Here is a 16310-nt window from a genome sequence, read left to right as displayed (position 1 = left end):
CTCCCTGCCCTGAGCCAGTGGGCAGTGCACAGCTGTGAGGCTAGGCCGAGCAGCAGGTGGTGATGGTTTGCAGTACTGACCTCTGGCCAGCAGTCAGACCCCTGTGCCTTCTTCCTGGGTCCACTGGACTGTGCCAGGACCGTGGCATCCAATGAGCACCATCTCTAGGCTGTGGGGATCCCAGGGCAAGGCCCGGCTCCCTGACCCCGGAGGGGGCTCTCCAGTACTAGTAGCCTCAGCCTGGCTCACAGGTGCTGGGGTCCCAGTCCTAGCTCCTTCCTCAGAAGGAGGGGGTGATGCTGGGGTGCTTGGCTCAGAGCAGAGATCTCCAGAGCCAGGGGGCTCCGAGTCTGATGTGGAGGTCCATAAAGCTGTGGCTCGAGGCCAAGGGGAGCTCTGAGATGCTGGGGGACCCCAGGGCCAGGGGGCCATGAGGGGAGGGGGATGCCCTGGACGAGGGTGAGGCCAGGTCCCACTCAAGACAGAACCTGCTGGGGGCTGCAGGCAGTAAGAGGATGCCCCAGTGTCCACACGCAGCGGCTGTAGGAGCCCAGAGGCAGTAGCTGGGCATGGCCCCTCTCCTGATACCCGGGGACACTGGCCTTCCCCTTGGGGCACCAGGATGAGTTGCACAGCCTGGCGAAGTGACTGAAGTCCCTCTCGCATTTGCAGCACCTGTTCAGACAGCTCCATCACCTTGGGGGGGGGGGGCGGGAGGTCACAAGGTCAGTGGGCCAGCCATCTCAGCAGAACCTGCTTGTCCCTCCCTGTTCCCATCTCATCCACCCACCGCCTGTCGCAGCTTGTCCAGTGTGTCTGTGCTCCTGGCTTCACTGGGCCCCAAGGGGACGGTGAGCAGGCCACTCTCTGTGGAAAGGATAGGTTATCAGCCAGAGTTGCTAAAAGAGACAGTTTAGAATCCAGGCCCGGCCTCTTAGAACACTGCCCAGGCTCACCCAGCGCCCTTCTGGCCTTGGTCAAGTTGCTAAATTTTGCCTAAATTGTCGGCAACATGAAAACACATCCCAGCAGCCCTGAGGAACACTGTCCTGTGCTCTCCTCCCTGAAGGAAGTTGTGCCTCTATGGGACAGATGATGAGACAATCTCATAGCCCATGGTGCCCTCAGATCTACTGAATAGCCAAGGCTGGTCTTGACCTGTCTGCCTCCACTTCCCTAGTGCTGGCATTACGGGCATATGCCACCATGTCTAGCTGGAAGTTGTTCTTTGCATCTATCCCTCATTCTGTCCTAGAATATGTGCTGTCACTCCTCACTTTCTAGGCTGTCTATCTGTCTTTCCAGCTCTCCTCCCAGTCAGGAAGACATGTGCTAAGGGCAGCAAGGACATTCTCTAACATGCATAACAACCCATTTTATAGACAGGAAGCTGGACCAAGATGCTGAACTTATACAGTTAGAGCCAACAGGGCAGGTATCCAAGTCTGCATTCAGTCATCACCAGCCAGAGAAGGCATCCAGGCAGGCTGTCCCTGCCAGCTCCTCTACCACCAGGCTCAGACACACCACAGTGATTGAGGTCTGTGAGGAAAATGGGGTGCCCACCAACACTCTGCCCGCCACCCCCATCCTCCCCAACCCCCCACCCCCGGCCCAGTACCTGGTCCCGGAGAGGGGCTGCTGCTACATTCTGGGCCAGACTGACCCACTCGGAAAGAGAACTTGTGCTGGTCAGAGCCACAGCCATCCTCAATGCCATCTACGACCCTGTGAACCCAACAAATAAATCAGATGAGAGGCAACCACCGTGGCATCTGGATGGGATGTTCCAGTGATCACATGTGTCAGCTGCAGAAGCTCAGGGCTATGTGGGGGACCTGGACATCCTAAGAACTAGCACAGGCCCCTCCTGGGAACTTGCGTTTTAGCTGAAGAGCAAATTGGAGTAACAAAACAGCAAGAGTTCAGGGTCAGCCTCCTGCTAACAGGTGGTGGCACTGCGGGAATCAGGAAAGGCTTCTTGGAGGAGGCAGGTTTGGATAATGAAGGCTGGATAGATGAAGATGGAAGGATGGGGGCTGGAGATGCCTCTGAAGTTAAAAGCCTGTTTCATTCTTGCAGAGAAATCCCATAGAACAGCTCACAACCACCTGTAACTGCAGTTCCAGGAGGACCCAATGCCCTCTTGTGGCCTCTGTAGGTACCTGTACTCATGTGCACAGTCCCCTGCCCCCTTCCATTAAAAATGAAGTCTTAAAACCCTGTGGCTTTGGAGCCAATTCTGGAACTAGCTCTTGTAGACCAGGCTGGCCTCGAACTCACAGAGATCCGCCTGCCTCTGCCTCCCAAGTGCTGGGATTAAAGGCGTGCACCACCAACGCCCGGCAAAAATGAAGTCTTTTTTAAAAATGTGAAGCCAGGCATGGTGCACATATATAATGTCAGCACTCAGGAGGCAGAGGCAGGAGGGTCACATGGAGGACAACCTGGGAACATAGTCTCAAAAATAAAAATGGCTAATCCTCAGACGGGTGTGCCTAGCCGTACCTCTGTCCTATCACCGCAGTCCTGCCATGACGTCCAGGGCCTGCTCACCTGGGACTCAGGTCTGGGGGTACATTCCATGGCATTGGGGGCAACCGCAGCCCATCTAGGGTCCTTGGATGAGCAGAGGGGCCAGCCTCAGGCTTCAAAACCCCTGCCCTACTTGGCCGCCCTCTGGCACCTAGACGTGGCCGGGGTGCAGTTCGACGTGGGGACAGTAGTTTGGCGGCTGAGGAGGAGGAGGTGCAACCAGGTGACAGCAGGGGACTGGCGGGCTCATCTGCTGGGGCTGGTGAGACTGTGTGTCCCTGCTCCCCATCTGTCTCCTTCTCCTCCAGTGTGGACATGAGGGTGTTGTCACCACTCAGGGAGCTGGTATCCACCTGGGGACAGAGGGGAACAGGGATTCAGGATGGATGGCCACTGCTGTGTGTCACTCACCTCCTCTACCAAGGCACAGGAAAGACAACCCAGGAAGAGGAAAATGCCCTGGTGGAAGTCACCTGCTGCACGGCTGCCACAATGAGGTCACCCCCAAATCCCACTCAATTGTGGATGTAACACCCCTCTACTTGGTCCTCCAGACTAACAGGACTATACAGCGTGGGCTAGTAACAATCCAGAGAGACCCCAAGACCTCTGTGATGGTTCGAACAAGAGATGCGACACCCCTCTACCCCCCAGCCACCCCTGCACCACAGTCTCAGGCATTTGAACAGTTGGTCTCCTGTCGATGGCCTTTTGGTGAGGGTTAGGAGGTGTGGCTTTGCTGAATGAAGGTTGGTAAACTCTGAGAGAACAAAGTCTCTAACCCTTCCACTTCACTCCACTTCCTGCCTGTGGTAAGGATGTGAGCTTCCGGCTCCTACCATCATGCCTGCTGCTGAGTCATCCCTCAGGAACCGTGAACCTTCCTTCTGGGAGTTGCCCTGGTTATGTTATACACCGTCAGGACAGTAACTAATATACCGTCAGGACATGCTATTGAACAATGCAGAGGCAAGGGCCTCCAGGGCTGATGCCGTCTCTGACCACCCTCCACCTGCAGCTCACAGGGTTTTGCAGCTTAGCAACTGCATGTGGCTCCCTTCACAGTAGATTTGTTTTGGTCAGAGCCCAGGATGTCAGGGAGGACTAAGCTGCACGGGCTTGTGTTTTTGTTTTTTAAGACAGAGTCTCTTTATTGTGTAGCCCTGGCTGTCCTAGAACTCACTACATAGAACTGGTTGGCCTTGATCTCACAGAGATTCACCTGTCTCTGACTTCTGAGTACTGTAATTAAAAAAGTGTGCCACTATGCCCTGGCTTGGACTGACTTCTATCCCTTCCCCTGAGGCAGGTGTGTGTGTGTGTGTGTGTGAGTGTGTGTGTGTATGTGTGTTCTGGTGCGTGTGCAGCTTTCACACAAACCCACACTTGCCCTCTTTACTCCCTCAACTTTGTTCACTTCATTTGCTCCCTGGCACCCCATCCCCTCCATGCATGTACCCAGCGCCCTCACCTCTGTAGAGACTCCCCCAGCCCCCAAGTTGTAGCTGAGCTCCCCTCGGAGGCCACGGCTAAAGCGTGGGGCAAACTCAGGGTACAGGGCGAGGCTCTCATGCAACCCAGCCAGCTGCAGACACTGTAGGACGCAGTATGTCAGCCCCTTCACGTCTGCATTGGCCTTCACTACTTGCTCACGCTGAGGCAGCTCACAGCCGATCAGATCACCCTTCCCTGAGGAGAGGAGGCCAAAGTTAGCAAGCCACTAGGGGAGGGGAGATGGGCTGTAGACAGCAGACAGAGGGAAGGACAAGGGGCTGGCTGTGGCATGATCCCCAAGTCTCACTCGCACTCGCACTCGCACACTCACACGCACACGCACACGCACACGCGTGCGCGCACAATGAAGAACAGTGGGACCCAGGCTCTCAAGATTCAGAGGGCTGAAACCTCTGCATCTAAGTGGGATGTCATCAATTCCTGTGGTTCGAAGACAGGCTGTTAATTAGACTACTCCTCTGGGGAAATTAAACCAATCACACTCCCAGGCTCTGGCCCAACCTTTATTTTCACAATCTGATTTTCTTAAAAGCCCACAGGTGATTTGGATGCGGCTTGTCCATGAACCAGAATTTGGCAGTATCTGTTTAGTGCCCAAAATATCAAGTGGCTATGCTGTCTCTATCACTGATCTGAGCTGCCTCCTTCACACAGAGGGGTGAGGAGGACAGCACCTTGATCTCACCACAGGGGTCTATGAAGGGTTTTTCAGTGCTAGGCTGAGACTACCACCTGGCTAACAGTGAGTATAAAATAATGTCATGTCCTGCAACCTCGGGGATGTTGGATGAGGGTGGGTCTGTGGCCCTGATGGAAAGGGTGAGTCAATCTTGATGAGGCAGGCACCTGATAGAGCCAACCAGTGAACTAACTTCATTGCTTTCCTCTCCCTTGTTCCCTTTTGCTCATCCCCAACCTGGGCATGGGCCACGGCAGCGGCCCCTGTCAGAGCAGCCAGGTGATTAGAAAGATTAGAAAGGGCAGTTGGTCAAGGCCTTAGGGCCAAGACAGGTGGTTGCCAGTCAGCACACATGGAGTCCAGAGGGCTCTAAATGTCCATGGGGTTTTGCTCAAAGCTGAGTGCAGAAGGCTCCTCATGTAAGTTTTCTGTTCTTGGTTTGAAGGTCCCTGGGTCCTTCGAGCTGTCTGGATTACAACAAGATATTTTAAGGAAGGAGCTGTCTTTTGTGTCGTCTGAAATAAGATAGGTGTCATTTTGTCCTCATCAAAGAAGTGATACAAAAATGAGTAGCAGGACAAAGTCAACAGTAACCGGAGACCTGCCACTAGCACCCAGGCCATAGCCTCCAGGCTCACCAATTGCCACCCTCTTGGAGCACTTGGCTGAATCAGTTCACAAACAGGTTGGAGCCAGAATCACTACTGTAGTCTACAGGGCCAGACACATCTTGCCAGGAGCCAGCTGGATGCACCTGAATGCCCAGCTGAAGAGGCAGGTGGGAGGCTGGGATGAAAGCAAAGCAAAGCAGAAACCAGGTCACAGCTGGGCACATGCACTCCTAGCCCTCAGAAGCTACAATAGGAGCAAGCTGAGGGCCAGACCGGGCTACACAGCACACACAGAACAAAACAGTCAGTTCTCGAACAGGACCAGAGCCAGGCACTCTTTTGGACATTCACAACTACCAAGTGACCATTTCGACAGTTCTGCTCTAACTAGTCTACGGCTGTCACACTTTGCCTTTCCACCCTCCTAATTTCTCCAGTTGAGTTATCAAGGGCTCCTGGCCATGCTTGTAACTCAGTTCCTCAAGGGTTAGCAGCCACATCTTTGTGGTGCAACTCTTATCTTCTTTCCTTATTTATTTATTTTTGTTTTCCTTCTGCTGTTTGAAACAGGGTTTCATTTATCCCAGGCTGGCCTCAAGCTCACTATGCCATCTAGGGTGGCCTTGAACTCCTGATCATCCTGCCTCCGCCACCCAAGTGCTGGGATGACCAGCACGTGCCTCCACACCTGGTTTTATGTAACACTGGGGATTGAATCCAGGGTCTTGTGCTTGCTATGCTAACCCTGTGCTCACTAAGCCTGTTTGCCTGCCTTCCTCTCTCCCTCTCTCCCTCACTCCTTCACCCCTCTCTCTGCTTTTTCTTTCCCTTGCCTCACTCCATCTTTCTTTCAGATGGTCTTGCTGTGCTGCCTAAGCCGGTTACAACTCCTGGGCTCAAGTGATTCTCTTGCCCCAGTGTTCTACCTGTTTTGGACTCTAGGCATATGCCGTATCTGGCCATAACTCCATTTTCTCAGTTCCAGTATAAACCACATCTAGGCTCAGAATCTGTGCTCATGGAAAATGAGAAAAATAAGTTCCTTAGCAGTCTGTCATCTTGGTTGGGCTCTGAGCCCCCCGGCAGCATTTCTTTTATCTAAGGCCATTGGAGGACCCTCCTCAAGGAACAAAAATGAACCCCCAGTAGCTGCTGCAATGTCCAGCATCACACCACCACCTTATGTGTTCTTTTGTGTCCTAGTCTTCATTGTAGCCCACACCTCTAGGTTCTAGCTGTCCCCACAGCAAGGACTTGGCTGTGGCTTGGCCATCATCTCCCTTCCATGTGACCACATGAACCAGCCTGGATTATTTAGGCTGGTCTTCATTCCTTGCCCTCCAAGTTTATCACCAAGAGTCTGCCATGGCTGCACAGTGCAGCTCCTTAACTGGATTTTCGTAAGTGCAGGGCTGTGCTTCCCTGAGCGCTTGGATGTACTTTCTTGGCACCTGTGTTACACACCCGGCCCTCCTGAAACGCTTCCTTTGTGTGGCCTTGGCTCTCCCAAGGCACCCAGTAGACCATGTAACACTGTGAGATTGAGTTGGACAGCTGGGTTCCAGCCCCACTGGCCAATGCCTAGCTGTGTCACTTTTCTGTGCTCAGTTCCCTTTCGTGAGTTTCCAAAGTCTTGGCATGGAAGAGCGGGGCAGACAGTCCACTGCGAGGCGCTTGTGCTTAGTGATGTCCCCTCTACAGAAGTGACCTCCTGTCCTCATTTAGAAAACTGAAGTCTCACTTCCCCTCTCTCTTCTGCCAAAGGAAGAGTGCTCTTCATCTGAGTGAGTCTACCCTGTCACTTAAAGGCTGGGTTCTGCTGTCACACATCTGGGCTTGAGGCCTGCTGTGTCCAGCCTTCTTTCCACCCTACTAGAGAACTGTCCCCTGCACTTTCCTCCACTGTGTCTCCATCCAGTCATGCTTGGGCTCTCTTTAAAAGCCAGACTCCTCACTGGCCTCATCTCAGTGTCTCTTCCCGTGTGACCTTGCGGTCACTGACTAATCTTTGCAGTGTGTAGGACTCTAGTTCCTGGCTATTCTGTCTGTTTCTCCCCTCAGTGGCTTTGTGTGTACCCCTTCTCTGATTTCTTTCTGCAGAATGGCCATGAATTCCCTAGACACATGACTGCCCCCGCCCCCCCCCAAGCACCCCTTCTCCCCTCACACAAACCTAGAATGGCGAGCACGGTGCCACCTTTGAGGACCTCCATGGAACCTGAGCAGACGAAGTAGAGGGCCTGGAGGGCGTCACCTTGGTGAATGAGGTACTCGCCAGGTGTGCAGAAGGCAGGCCTCAGTGCCAGCGACAGTGCCCGCAGGCAGCCACGGCTTGCTGCCTCGAATAACGGCAGCTGTAGGACCTCCTTGTGCAGGTGCATGGCGATGTCTGCTCGAAGCTCATCTGGGAGGCTCTGCAGCAGCTGGAGGCAGGCAGTAGGGGAGAGTTATGGTAGCAGGGGAGGAGGCCCCCTCCAACCAGCTCTCTCCACCATTTCCAACCGCAGGAGCAAGAGGGGGGCAATGGAAGGAGGCCTGGGCCTCCTGAATATCACTAAGGTGTGTAGGATTCAGTCAATGGAAGAAAGCTCTTTGCAGCCCCCTCCCTGCCCCTTTCCTTCTCCTGGCCTCAGACTCTGACATCAGTGAGCACAGGACCTGCAGACCCAATGAGGGTTCTGTTCTGTCTACTGTGTGGATTCTGTCCCTGCAAGAGAACCAGGAAAAACCAAACTTCTGCATTCCCCACCCACCCACACCTCCACTCCTGATTGTTGAGGCCAAGCACAAACCCCTTGAGGAAGCAAAAGTCTAGAAGGAGCAGCCTAGGAGGCCACCACACCTCAGTGGTGTCGATGCCATTGTTCACAGCCCAGGTGGCTTGGAAGTACTCAAGCATGCGTTGCTTGAGGGGCTTGGGGATGCGGTGGATGCGGATGTAGTCTCGCAGGTCACGGGTGCGGCTGTGGTACAGAAATCGGCGAGCGTACATGCGCTGGATAATGGCTGTCACATTCCCAAACACCACTGCATGCATCAAGGCTGGGGAAGAGTGGAGAGGAAGGGTCACCTCCAGGCCTGGCTAGCGAGCCTGTCCTCTGCTCCCTGCCTGTCCCCATGTTCTTAGGCAGGGTTTGTGGGTATCCCTCCCAGCCCTGGTGTGGTGGACCACCAAGGGTAGAAGAATCTCTAACTGTAGGGACCCTGAGAGAAATAGGGAAACAGGCGTGGAGGGGCCCAGAAAGCCACATCCGAGCCTCACCTCCAATCAGCATGGTGCAGATGGAGAAGATCTTCTCAGTGTCTGTGTTAGCAGACACATTGCCAAAGCCCACACTGGTCAGACTGCTGAGCGCAAAGTACAGGGAGGTGATATAGGCGCTGCGTAGGGATGGACCACCCAGAAGTTCCAGCCCAGTCCCGTTGGCTTCACTGCTGCTCCTGCTGCTGCAGTTTTCATTCTGGCCAGAGCTGTTCCGTCCATCTGAAGTTCGGCTCACCAGGTAGTAGGGGGTCTCCAGCCTGCGAGCCAGCTCCTGCAGCCAGCCTGGGAAGGAGGAGGGGTGACTGAAAGAGCAGGACAGTTCTGCTGTTCTGAGGACACAGCTGGCACCCTGAAAGCGGGGAGCATGAAAATGCAGGCTCACCCCTGTGGCTTCTATCACCTTGTCTCTTCTCTGCTAACACAGCACATCCTTATCTATCCCTTCAACTCTCAGCAAGACAGCACAGGAGAAAGGCTGCCAGGCTCCACAGCCAGATCCTGCTGGTGCCACTGACAGAGTAAGGAGAATCATACCCATTTCTCCAAGGCTGCTGTCAATCTCGCAGAAGGCATCCAATGGGAGGAGAGGAGTGATCAGGCAAAGAGGCTGGGGTAGGGATGGCATCTCACTGAATTTAGTCTCAGCCTGGTCCCCAAGTTTGGATAGCTGAGGCCACCTCCTCTGCCTTGTCCACTCACTATTTTTTCTTTGTCCATGCCATCTGCTACTGAAAACCCCGCCCCTGCCCATCCAGATATGCCCTGCCCCTCAACCTCACAAACCACCCTGTCTCACATATGCTGTTACCAACATGCCCACATGGATGTGTGCACACATATGCCACTGAGGTGCCATATAGGCCCCACACAGTGGGGGAGGCAAGGACACACATGTAAACACCCTACAGATGCCCAGCCACAACCATGCCCACTTGCACTAAAAAGGCCTTTGTACACTAATGACCACAGGTGACTGACACTGACACATAGGCAGGGGTGGGGACACCCTTGCACACAGATAACTCCATATATACTTGCATAATCACACAGGCATGTGCCCTCACACCCATATGGCCTCCCAGACAGATAGTCTTCCTTGCACACACATGGCCAGGATGGACTACTGGGCAGAGACTGAACTTACCCAGTCTCCTCTGGACACTGGAGAAGGGAGCAAGTGCAAGTTCACAAGGTCAACATACATACAGACTCTGGGCCACACTCCCCCAGCTTTTTTTTTTTTTTTTTTTTTTTTTTTGCACACAGTCTTGGAGGCCCTCAAACCTCTCCTCTCATCCACACCCATTCCCTCAGTAGCTGAATGCACAGGGTGGCAGGCTTCGGCAGAGGGACAGAGGTTCTATCAGAGCTATATCAGGGAGGAGCCAGAAGAGAGGGGGTTAAACCTAAGGGTTACTGGGTGGGGGCTCAACAGCTCCCTGGAAGATGAGATATGTGTGCTTAACCTTAAAAGACAGGGAGGTGTTTTTTTTTTTTTTTAACCTATCTGCCTTCTTTTTTCTTTCTCCCCCCTCCTCTCTCCCTCCCTCCCTCTCCCTCTCCTTTCCTTTCCTTCCTTCCTCCCTTCCTTCTGTGTGTGCATGTGGAAGTCAGAGGACAATGTGTAGAAGTTGGTTCTTTTCCTTCTACCATGTTGACCTGGGGAGCAAACTCAGGTCTGCCAGGCTTGGCAGCAAGCACCTTCATTCACTGAGCCATCTTGTGTGGGCTCTGGACCAAGGGTGCCTGGATCAGTTGCAAAGAATGGGGTTCATCTGAGAATATGGTATTTTGGGGCTGCTTGGAGATGATGGGGAGACAGGGTTGGGGTGGTTGCTGACCCAGAGCTGCCTGTACTATAGACTCCCCTGGGAAAGGCAAGTGCCAATGAGCTGGAGTGTCCCTGTTTCCACATGCTCAGCAACTAGAGGACTCAGGGGAGCTGCCAAGTAAATCCTCTGGGCACACACTGTCTCCATGCACCTGGCAAGGAGAAGGTTCGTAGGAACCTCGGCATCTCAGGGGAACTGATTAGAGCAAGTTCTAAGACTGACTGGTGACCCCTCTGAGGTCACAGGACATGAGAGGTCACCCAAGCAGCTGGAAACTCAACAAATTTCAGTTACTGAGAAGCTGACAGAGGGCTGGAAGTGTGGAAGAAAGGTGTGCTCAGTTTGGGGTGCACCAGATGTTAGACTGGCTGGCACAGAATGGCTAAATGGGAAGGTCGAGAGCTGTGATGCCCTTATGGTGACACCATGGGCTGCGGAAGGAGGAGGAGAGATGCAAATGAAACCTGTCTGGAAGCTGGACAGTGGTGGCTCACGCCTTTAATCCCGGCACTCATGAGGCAGAGGCAGGCGGCCAGCCTGATTTACAGAGTGAGATCCAGGACAGCCAGACAGGACAGAGAAACCCTGTCTTGAAAACAAACAAACAACCTGTCTGGAGTCTGTGGGACTTGGAGGTGCTGGGAAGAGGGGCTCAGCCTAGGGCCGTACCTCACACAGCGAGAGTGTGGCTAGCAGTAAGGGGCTATAACCTTACTGGGGTTTAGTCCTAGAAAATCACAACCTTGTGGGTGACACGGAGAGGTGAGGGCGGAAAGGCACAGCAAGAGTTAAGATTGAGTGGGTGGTTAGTGGAAGGAGGAGCCGGAGCAGCCAGGTGAAATGAAGGAGGGAGGATAAGAAGGCTGTTTTTTAGGCTCAGGGAAAATATGAATTCAGATACATATGAAAGACAGACAAATGGTGCAATGGCCGGGAGAACAAGCTGTGGGGACAAGCTTCAAAAAGGATGGCATTAAAGGAAACCATGAGGCCAGCTGGTCCTTACCTGGCCTTCTACATCTGGGCAAGAACTTGAGAAATGTGATCTAGGCCTGGTCATCAGGAGGACACTATGGGTGACTGGGACTCCCCAGGTAGTCATTCAGTGTCCCCACGCGGTGGTGGCCATCACATCCGTGCACACCCTTTCCCTAACATCCCCACGTGCAGATGATCATATCCTGGCACCTGCCATCCTTCCTCTGGCATGCATGCAACCCTCCTCTCAGCCCGCTGTACCGATCTCAGGCAGCTCCGATTCGCTGCTCTCAATCTCCTGTTGGCCGATGTAGAACCAGATGCAGGCCACCCAGTGGGCGAGCAGCGCGAACACAGCCATGAGCAAGGTGAGCACAACGGCGCTGTACTGTGAGTACCGGTCCAGTCTTGGCAGCAGACGCAGCAGGCGTAGCAGCCTCACAGTCTTCAGCAGGTGAGCTCCAACATACTAAGATTGGGGAAGGGAGGTCAGCCCAGGCCAACTCTAGCCCTGCCGGTATCAGTCCAAAGCTCACCACCCAGCCCAGCCACACTGACCACGTTGACCTTGAAGGCATGTAGTAAGTCAAAGGGCAGGGCTGCTATGACATCCAGCAGGAACCAGGTGGTGACGTAGTGGAGGCAAATAGACTTTGGGGCAAATACCACCTGGCCTGACTTGGACACGAATGTGGTTCGAAAATTCAGCACAATATCTGTTGGAAAAGGGGCAGACATCAGTGGGATACGGCTCTTTACCACTGGGTACCTACATGTTCAATGCTTGGTCCTGCCCCAGGCCCTTCACATTGGTGACCTGACTAAGCTTGTGGAGCACTGCAAACTATGCAAAGAATGATCCCTACAAAAGTCTGGGGGTGAGGGGCTGGCCCTGAGTGGAGCAGCGGGCACACATTACACATACCAAGGATGAAGAGGACCTCCACCGCCAGGTCACAGACACTAGGTGGGCCACGGGCAGCACTGGGCTCCCGTGCTGTGCTCACACACACGCTGTATGGCACAGTGACGGCCACGTAGAGTGTGGCAAGCAGGATAAAACCATCCCAGGTGGCTCTCAGAGCCCCACAGTGCAGCAGGATGAAGGGTGACTTCCGGATGGCTGCGACTTTATATTCAGGCAAATTTGGCTTCTCTCCAAACACTCCCTGAGTGAGAAGGGGCAGGTCCAGGTAGAGAAGAAAGGACAGGACAGACTCAGGAGCATGTCTAGGCCAGCATTCATCTCCTTTCTCTCTCTGCACTCTCAATGTGTCCCTGACATGGGTCTTACTTATAGACCAGAAGGCTGAGGACAGGGTTAGCCAACTTAGCCAAAGCCAAAAAATTGCTTAGGAGTAGAGCCAGGATTGAATCCAGGCCCATGACTCCAAAGCCAAGGTGTTTTAGAACATCTGATGGATCAGACATGACATATTTCCTCTTTTGATTCCACCCACAAAGGGCTCATGGAAACTGAGTAGCTTCTTGGCATTCACTCTGAAGTGGCTTAGCTCCCCTCCCAGCTCTCCTCAGCCTGCCCAACCCTGCCCCCACACCAAACACACACCCAGGTGCTCAATCCACCTTATTGAGCTTGTGCTTGCCCTTAGGCTGCTTCTGCAGATGGCCAGAGAGGTGGTAGAGAACAGCTCGGCTCCGCCGCCGATTGGCATTAAAGCCTTTGGTTCCTGCCCGACCATATCGGCGCCGGCCACCACCTGCAGAGAAAGAGGGTCCTGTGCTGGTAATAGAATCCTGGGTATAGGACACCCAGCTGCTAGTCCGTGGACTGATTTGGCTCATTGACCCTTTGTCTAGTCACTGGGTCACTTGTCAATCAGAGCTGTGTAGTCCCAGGGGCACTCAGTATACTAGTTCCAGGGTCAGCTGCCAGTCTGGATCCAGCAAGACAATAAAAGGAGTCAGAGGAGAAAGGCCCCAGGAGAGGAAGTTTCTAAGAAGGTCTCAAGACACAGAACCAGTGGGATGCTTCCAGCAGAGGCGTGGAAGCTCAGAAGATTGACAATGAGAAGAGGTAAACCCAGGACCAAGTAGGATAGAGCAGTGAGAATGGGCTGAACTCCCAGCATTCCCCAATACCAATGAGGTCTTGGACCAGTGCCTAATGATAGCTCTGTGACCTGGAAGGCCTGGCCCAGCCCTTGGAGGGGACTTTGCCATCAGGCATGCTGTGTGGAAAGGAGGCAGGTGAGTATATGCGTGGCACTGTCAGTTTGTGGGAAAGAACTTCCTAGCACCCCCCTCCCCACCGGCAGAGTTTGTTTGCTGAGTAACATTAATTTAACAACATCAACTTCGTTTCAACTACCAGATTTGGACAAGATTCTCATCCCAGGACATCAAACAGAGCAGGCCGGGCCACTCTGTCAGAGACAGTGGGAATCAGTGAGCACAGGATGGTTTGGGGGACTAGGTGTCATAGCCCTGCCTGGGCTGGTGGCTTCCGGTGTCCAAGCCTAGGTGACTCAATCAACCGGCCATGGCCCCCACCTCTTTCCTTCCAGTTGTCAGGGCCTCCTCGGTTCTTGGTATCACTGATGTCCTTGTGAGAGACCAGGAAGAGGGCCACCTCCCCTTTCTCATTTTTTATAGGTATCACATCCAGGAGACACCAGAATGGAAGCCCTAGGCAAAGAGACAGACTTAGCTACCTTCCATTCTCTGCCCCGCCTAAGGTAACAACAGAAGCAAGCTGAAACAGAGCTTCCTGGGGAGGCAGCAGCAGTGTGGGTTCATTTAGGATGGGGCTTAGGCGAGGGAGCAAAGGAGAGAAGACACGGCTGCCAGACACACTGAGATGTGTGCTTTCCGCCCCCTTCTGAATATGAGAAACTCAGGATTAGAAGTAAGTGGAGGCTGAGACTAGAACAAGGGGCAGTGTGACAAGAGGTAGGGGCAGAGGAAGGGATGGGAAGATGGGAAAGGAAAGGAAGAAAGGCCATAAATGGGCAGGCGACACTGAAGGCGAGCTGAATTGGTACCACGGTGCCTTACCGCTCTTCCGGTACAGGATCAGTTCAGCCTTGAACTCTTTGTGCTCATCCAGGGCCTTTCGGATCTGTTGACGGACCAGCTCACTGGTGTCTGGCCCATAGAGGAAGGAGCAGGCACAGCCCCGCTGCATGACCTCAGCCCTGGAGAAGCCCGTGAGGTCACAGAAGCCATCAGAGCAGTAGACCACAGGAAAGAGCCCTGCCACCTGGGCGTTGCCCAGCACGAAGTTACTGTCTGCAAGAGAACACCTCTCAGAGGAAAGCATGAACTGAAGGGCACCTTCAACTACCACAAAACCTACCAAGGGTGGGTTTTCATACCCCAGGGGTGCTGTGTGTACTGGCCAAGATCTGTTTATGAATGAAGCATGTCTGGGTGTCAATATCCCCAAGGGTCAACTCCCGGCTGAATGTGTATGAGAGTGTTTGAGGATCAGCACAAGTCAATGTAGTGTGTTAAATGCAGCCTGTGTGGCATTGTGCCCTGGGGAGTGTGGCCTGAGCAGTTTGAATAAGGGGTGGGGTTAGGGGTTTCCCAAAGACTGCCCCTGCTAGGCCCACCTGTGCTTGTGCCAGGCTCACCCACCAATTGGATAAGTAGGTTGGCTGTATGGCTCCTCCCACAGAGACCCACTTGGTCTGGGAAACAACCCAGGCCACCGTCCATCCTATGCTGTGTTTGCACCCTCGCTGCATGCCCTGGCTCAGGAACCAGTGAATGCTCTCAAGAATGGGGGTGTATGGATAGTGACTGAACAGAGCCTGGAGCCAAGCATGTATTGGGGGAATGAGGGGTGCTGAATCAGCAGGCTTCAAGCCCAAAGCAGATGGAGAAGTCTGGGGTGGGGGGAGGGAGAGCTCAGTGATGAGTTCCTATGGGCTGTCTACACCAGGAGGGAGGGTGCTAGTTAGAACTGGGAAGCCCCGCTGGGAGTGATAGGGGGAGGGACCCTGTTTTTATGTTTCCCTGTATTCAGAGCCGAGGAACCCAGAATCTGGGAGCTCAAGTTGCCTTTTCCAAACTTCTCCAGTCCCGATGGGAGTCCCCAAGCTCATTTTTGGGGCTGGGTAAGCATTCCAAGCGATGTGTTTAGGCTGTGCGATGGGCTTGCACACAGAGTATCTGCTGAATCCCGCCTACTCTATCTTCCTTTGCAAATCTTATTTCTAAATCTGGGCTTTGAGCCCTCTGCGCTGTCCACCGGCCCTGGTGCTGCGCTTCACCGCATTCGGCCATTGCAACAGCGCCTGGTCTGAGAAGGGGAATGGGCTATTAAATCATCCCAGGCCCTCCGCGCCTAGGGACATCTGCTAGCTGTGTTGACCCTGAAAACCTCCGGGAAACCTGAAGTGACTGGAATGAGAGGATGGCCCCGGCTTCAAAAGGGGTGAGGAAGAGGGGAGACCGGTGGGCGCCAAGCAGCAGGTGGCAGTTCGGACAGTGGACTGCTCCCCGGCAGCTAGGGGGCTAGGGCCTGACTCACGCGTCCCGTCGAAGCGCGTGGCGATGGTGTCCAGGAAGGTGTTCTGCGGCGCTAGGAGCCCCCGCATGGCCGGCATCTTAGGCGGCGGTGGACGCCTGCCCCATCCCTCCGGGGCGCGGGGACTCAGCGCCCGGGGAGGGCGCCTGGCTCGGCCGCCCCCCGCCGGGCCCCGCGCCCCCTAGAGTAGCCGTCGGGGGGCAATGCCCGGCCCAGGCTTGCAAGCCCCACCAGCGGCCGGCGCGCGAGGGGGCGTCCGCGCCGTCGGGGCTGGGCGCATGGCGCGCGACCCCTCGCCGCCCACGGATTCCGGGCTGCAGGCCCCGCGGCCACCGCGCACTCGGCACCTTTCGTCCACCCGCCCGCGGCTCCCGTTTCCGCTGGCGGGGTGGCTCCC

The 16310-nt window shown here is 54.5% G+C and overlaps 1 protein-coding gene across 1 annotated transcript; it reads right to left on the bottom strand.

Moving 5' to 3' along the window:
• Positions 1 to 93: 93 nt before the first annotated feature.
• Positions 94 to 15992, bottom strand: Kcnh3 (potassium voltage-gated channel subfamily H member 3). Its single transcript, XM_027396518.2, has 15 exons — positions 15917 to 15992; positions 14434 to 14667; positions 13930 to 14064; positions 13003 to 13136; positions 12341 to 12584; positions 11974 to 12131; positions 11677 to 11884; positions 8603 to 8887; positions 8183 to 8382; positions 7514 to 7763; positions 4007 to 4224; positions 2557 to 2888; positions 1622 to 1728; positions 791 to 867; positions 94 to 696 (listed from the first exon to the last, which is right to left on the bottom strand). Exons 1-15 carry the CDS (start codon positions 15990 to 15992, stop codon positions 94 to 96), a joined length of 3261 nt encoding a protein of 1086 aa, XP_027252319.1.
• Positions 15993 to 16310: the final 318 nt, after the last annotated feature.

This window comes from Cricetulus griseus, chromosome 2 (assembly GCF_003668045.3).
Source record: "Cricetulus griseus strain 17A/GY chromosome 2, alternate assembly CriGri-PICRH-1.0, whole genome shotgun sequence".
Lineage (NCBI taxonomy): Eukaryota > Metazoa > Chordata > Mammalia > Rodentia > Cricetidae > Cricetulus > Cricetulus griseus.
This window is presented reverse-complemented; position numbering and strand designations above follow the sequence as displayed.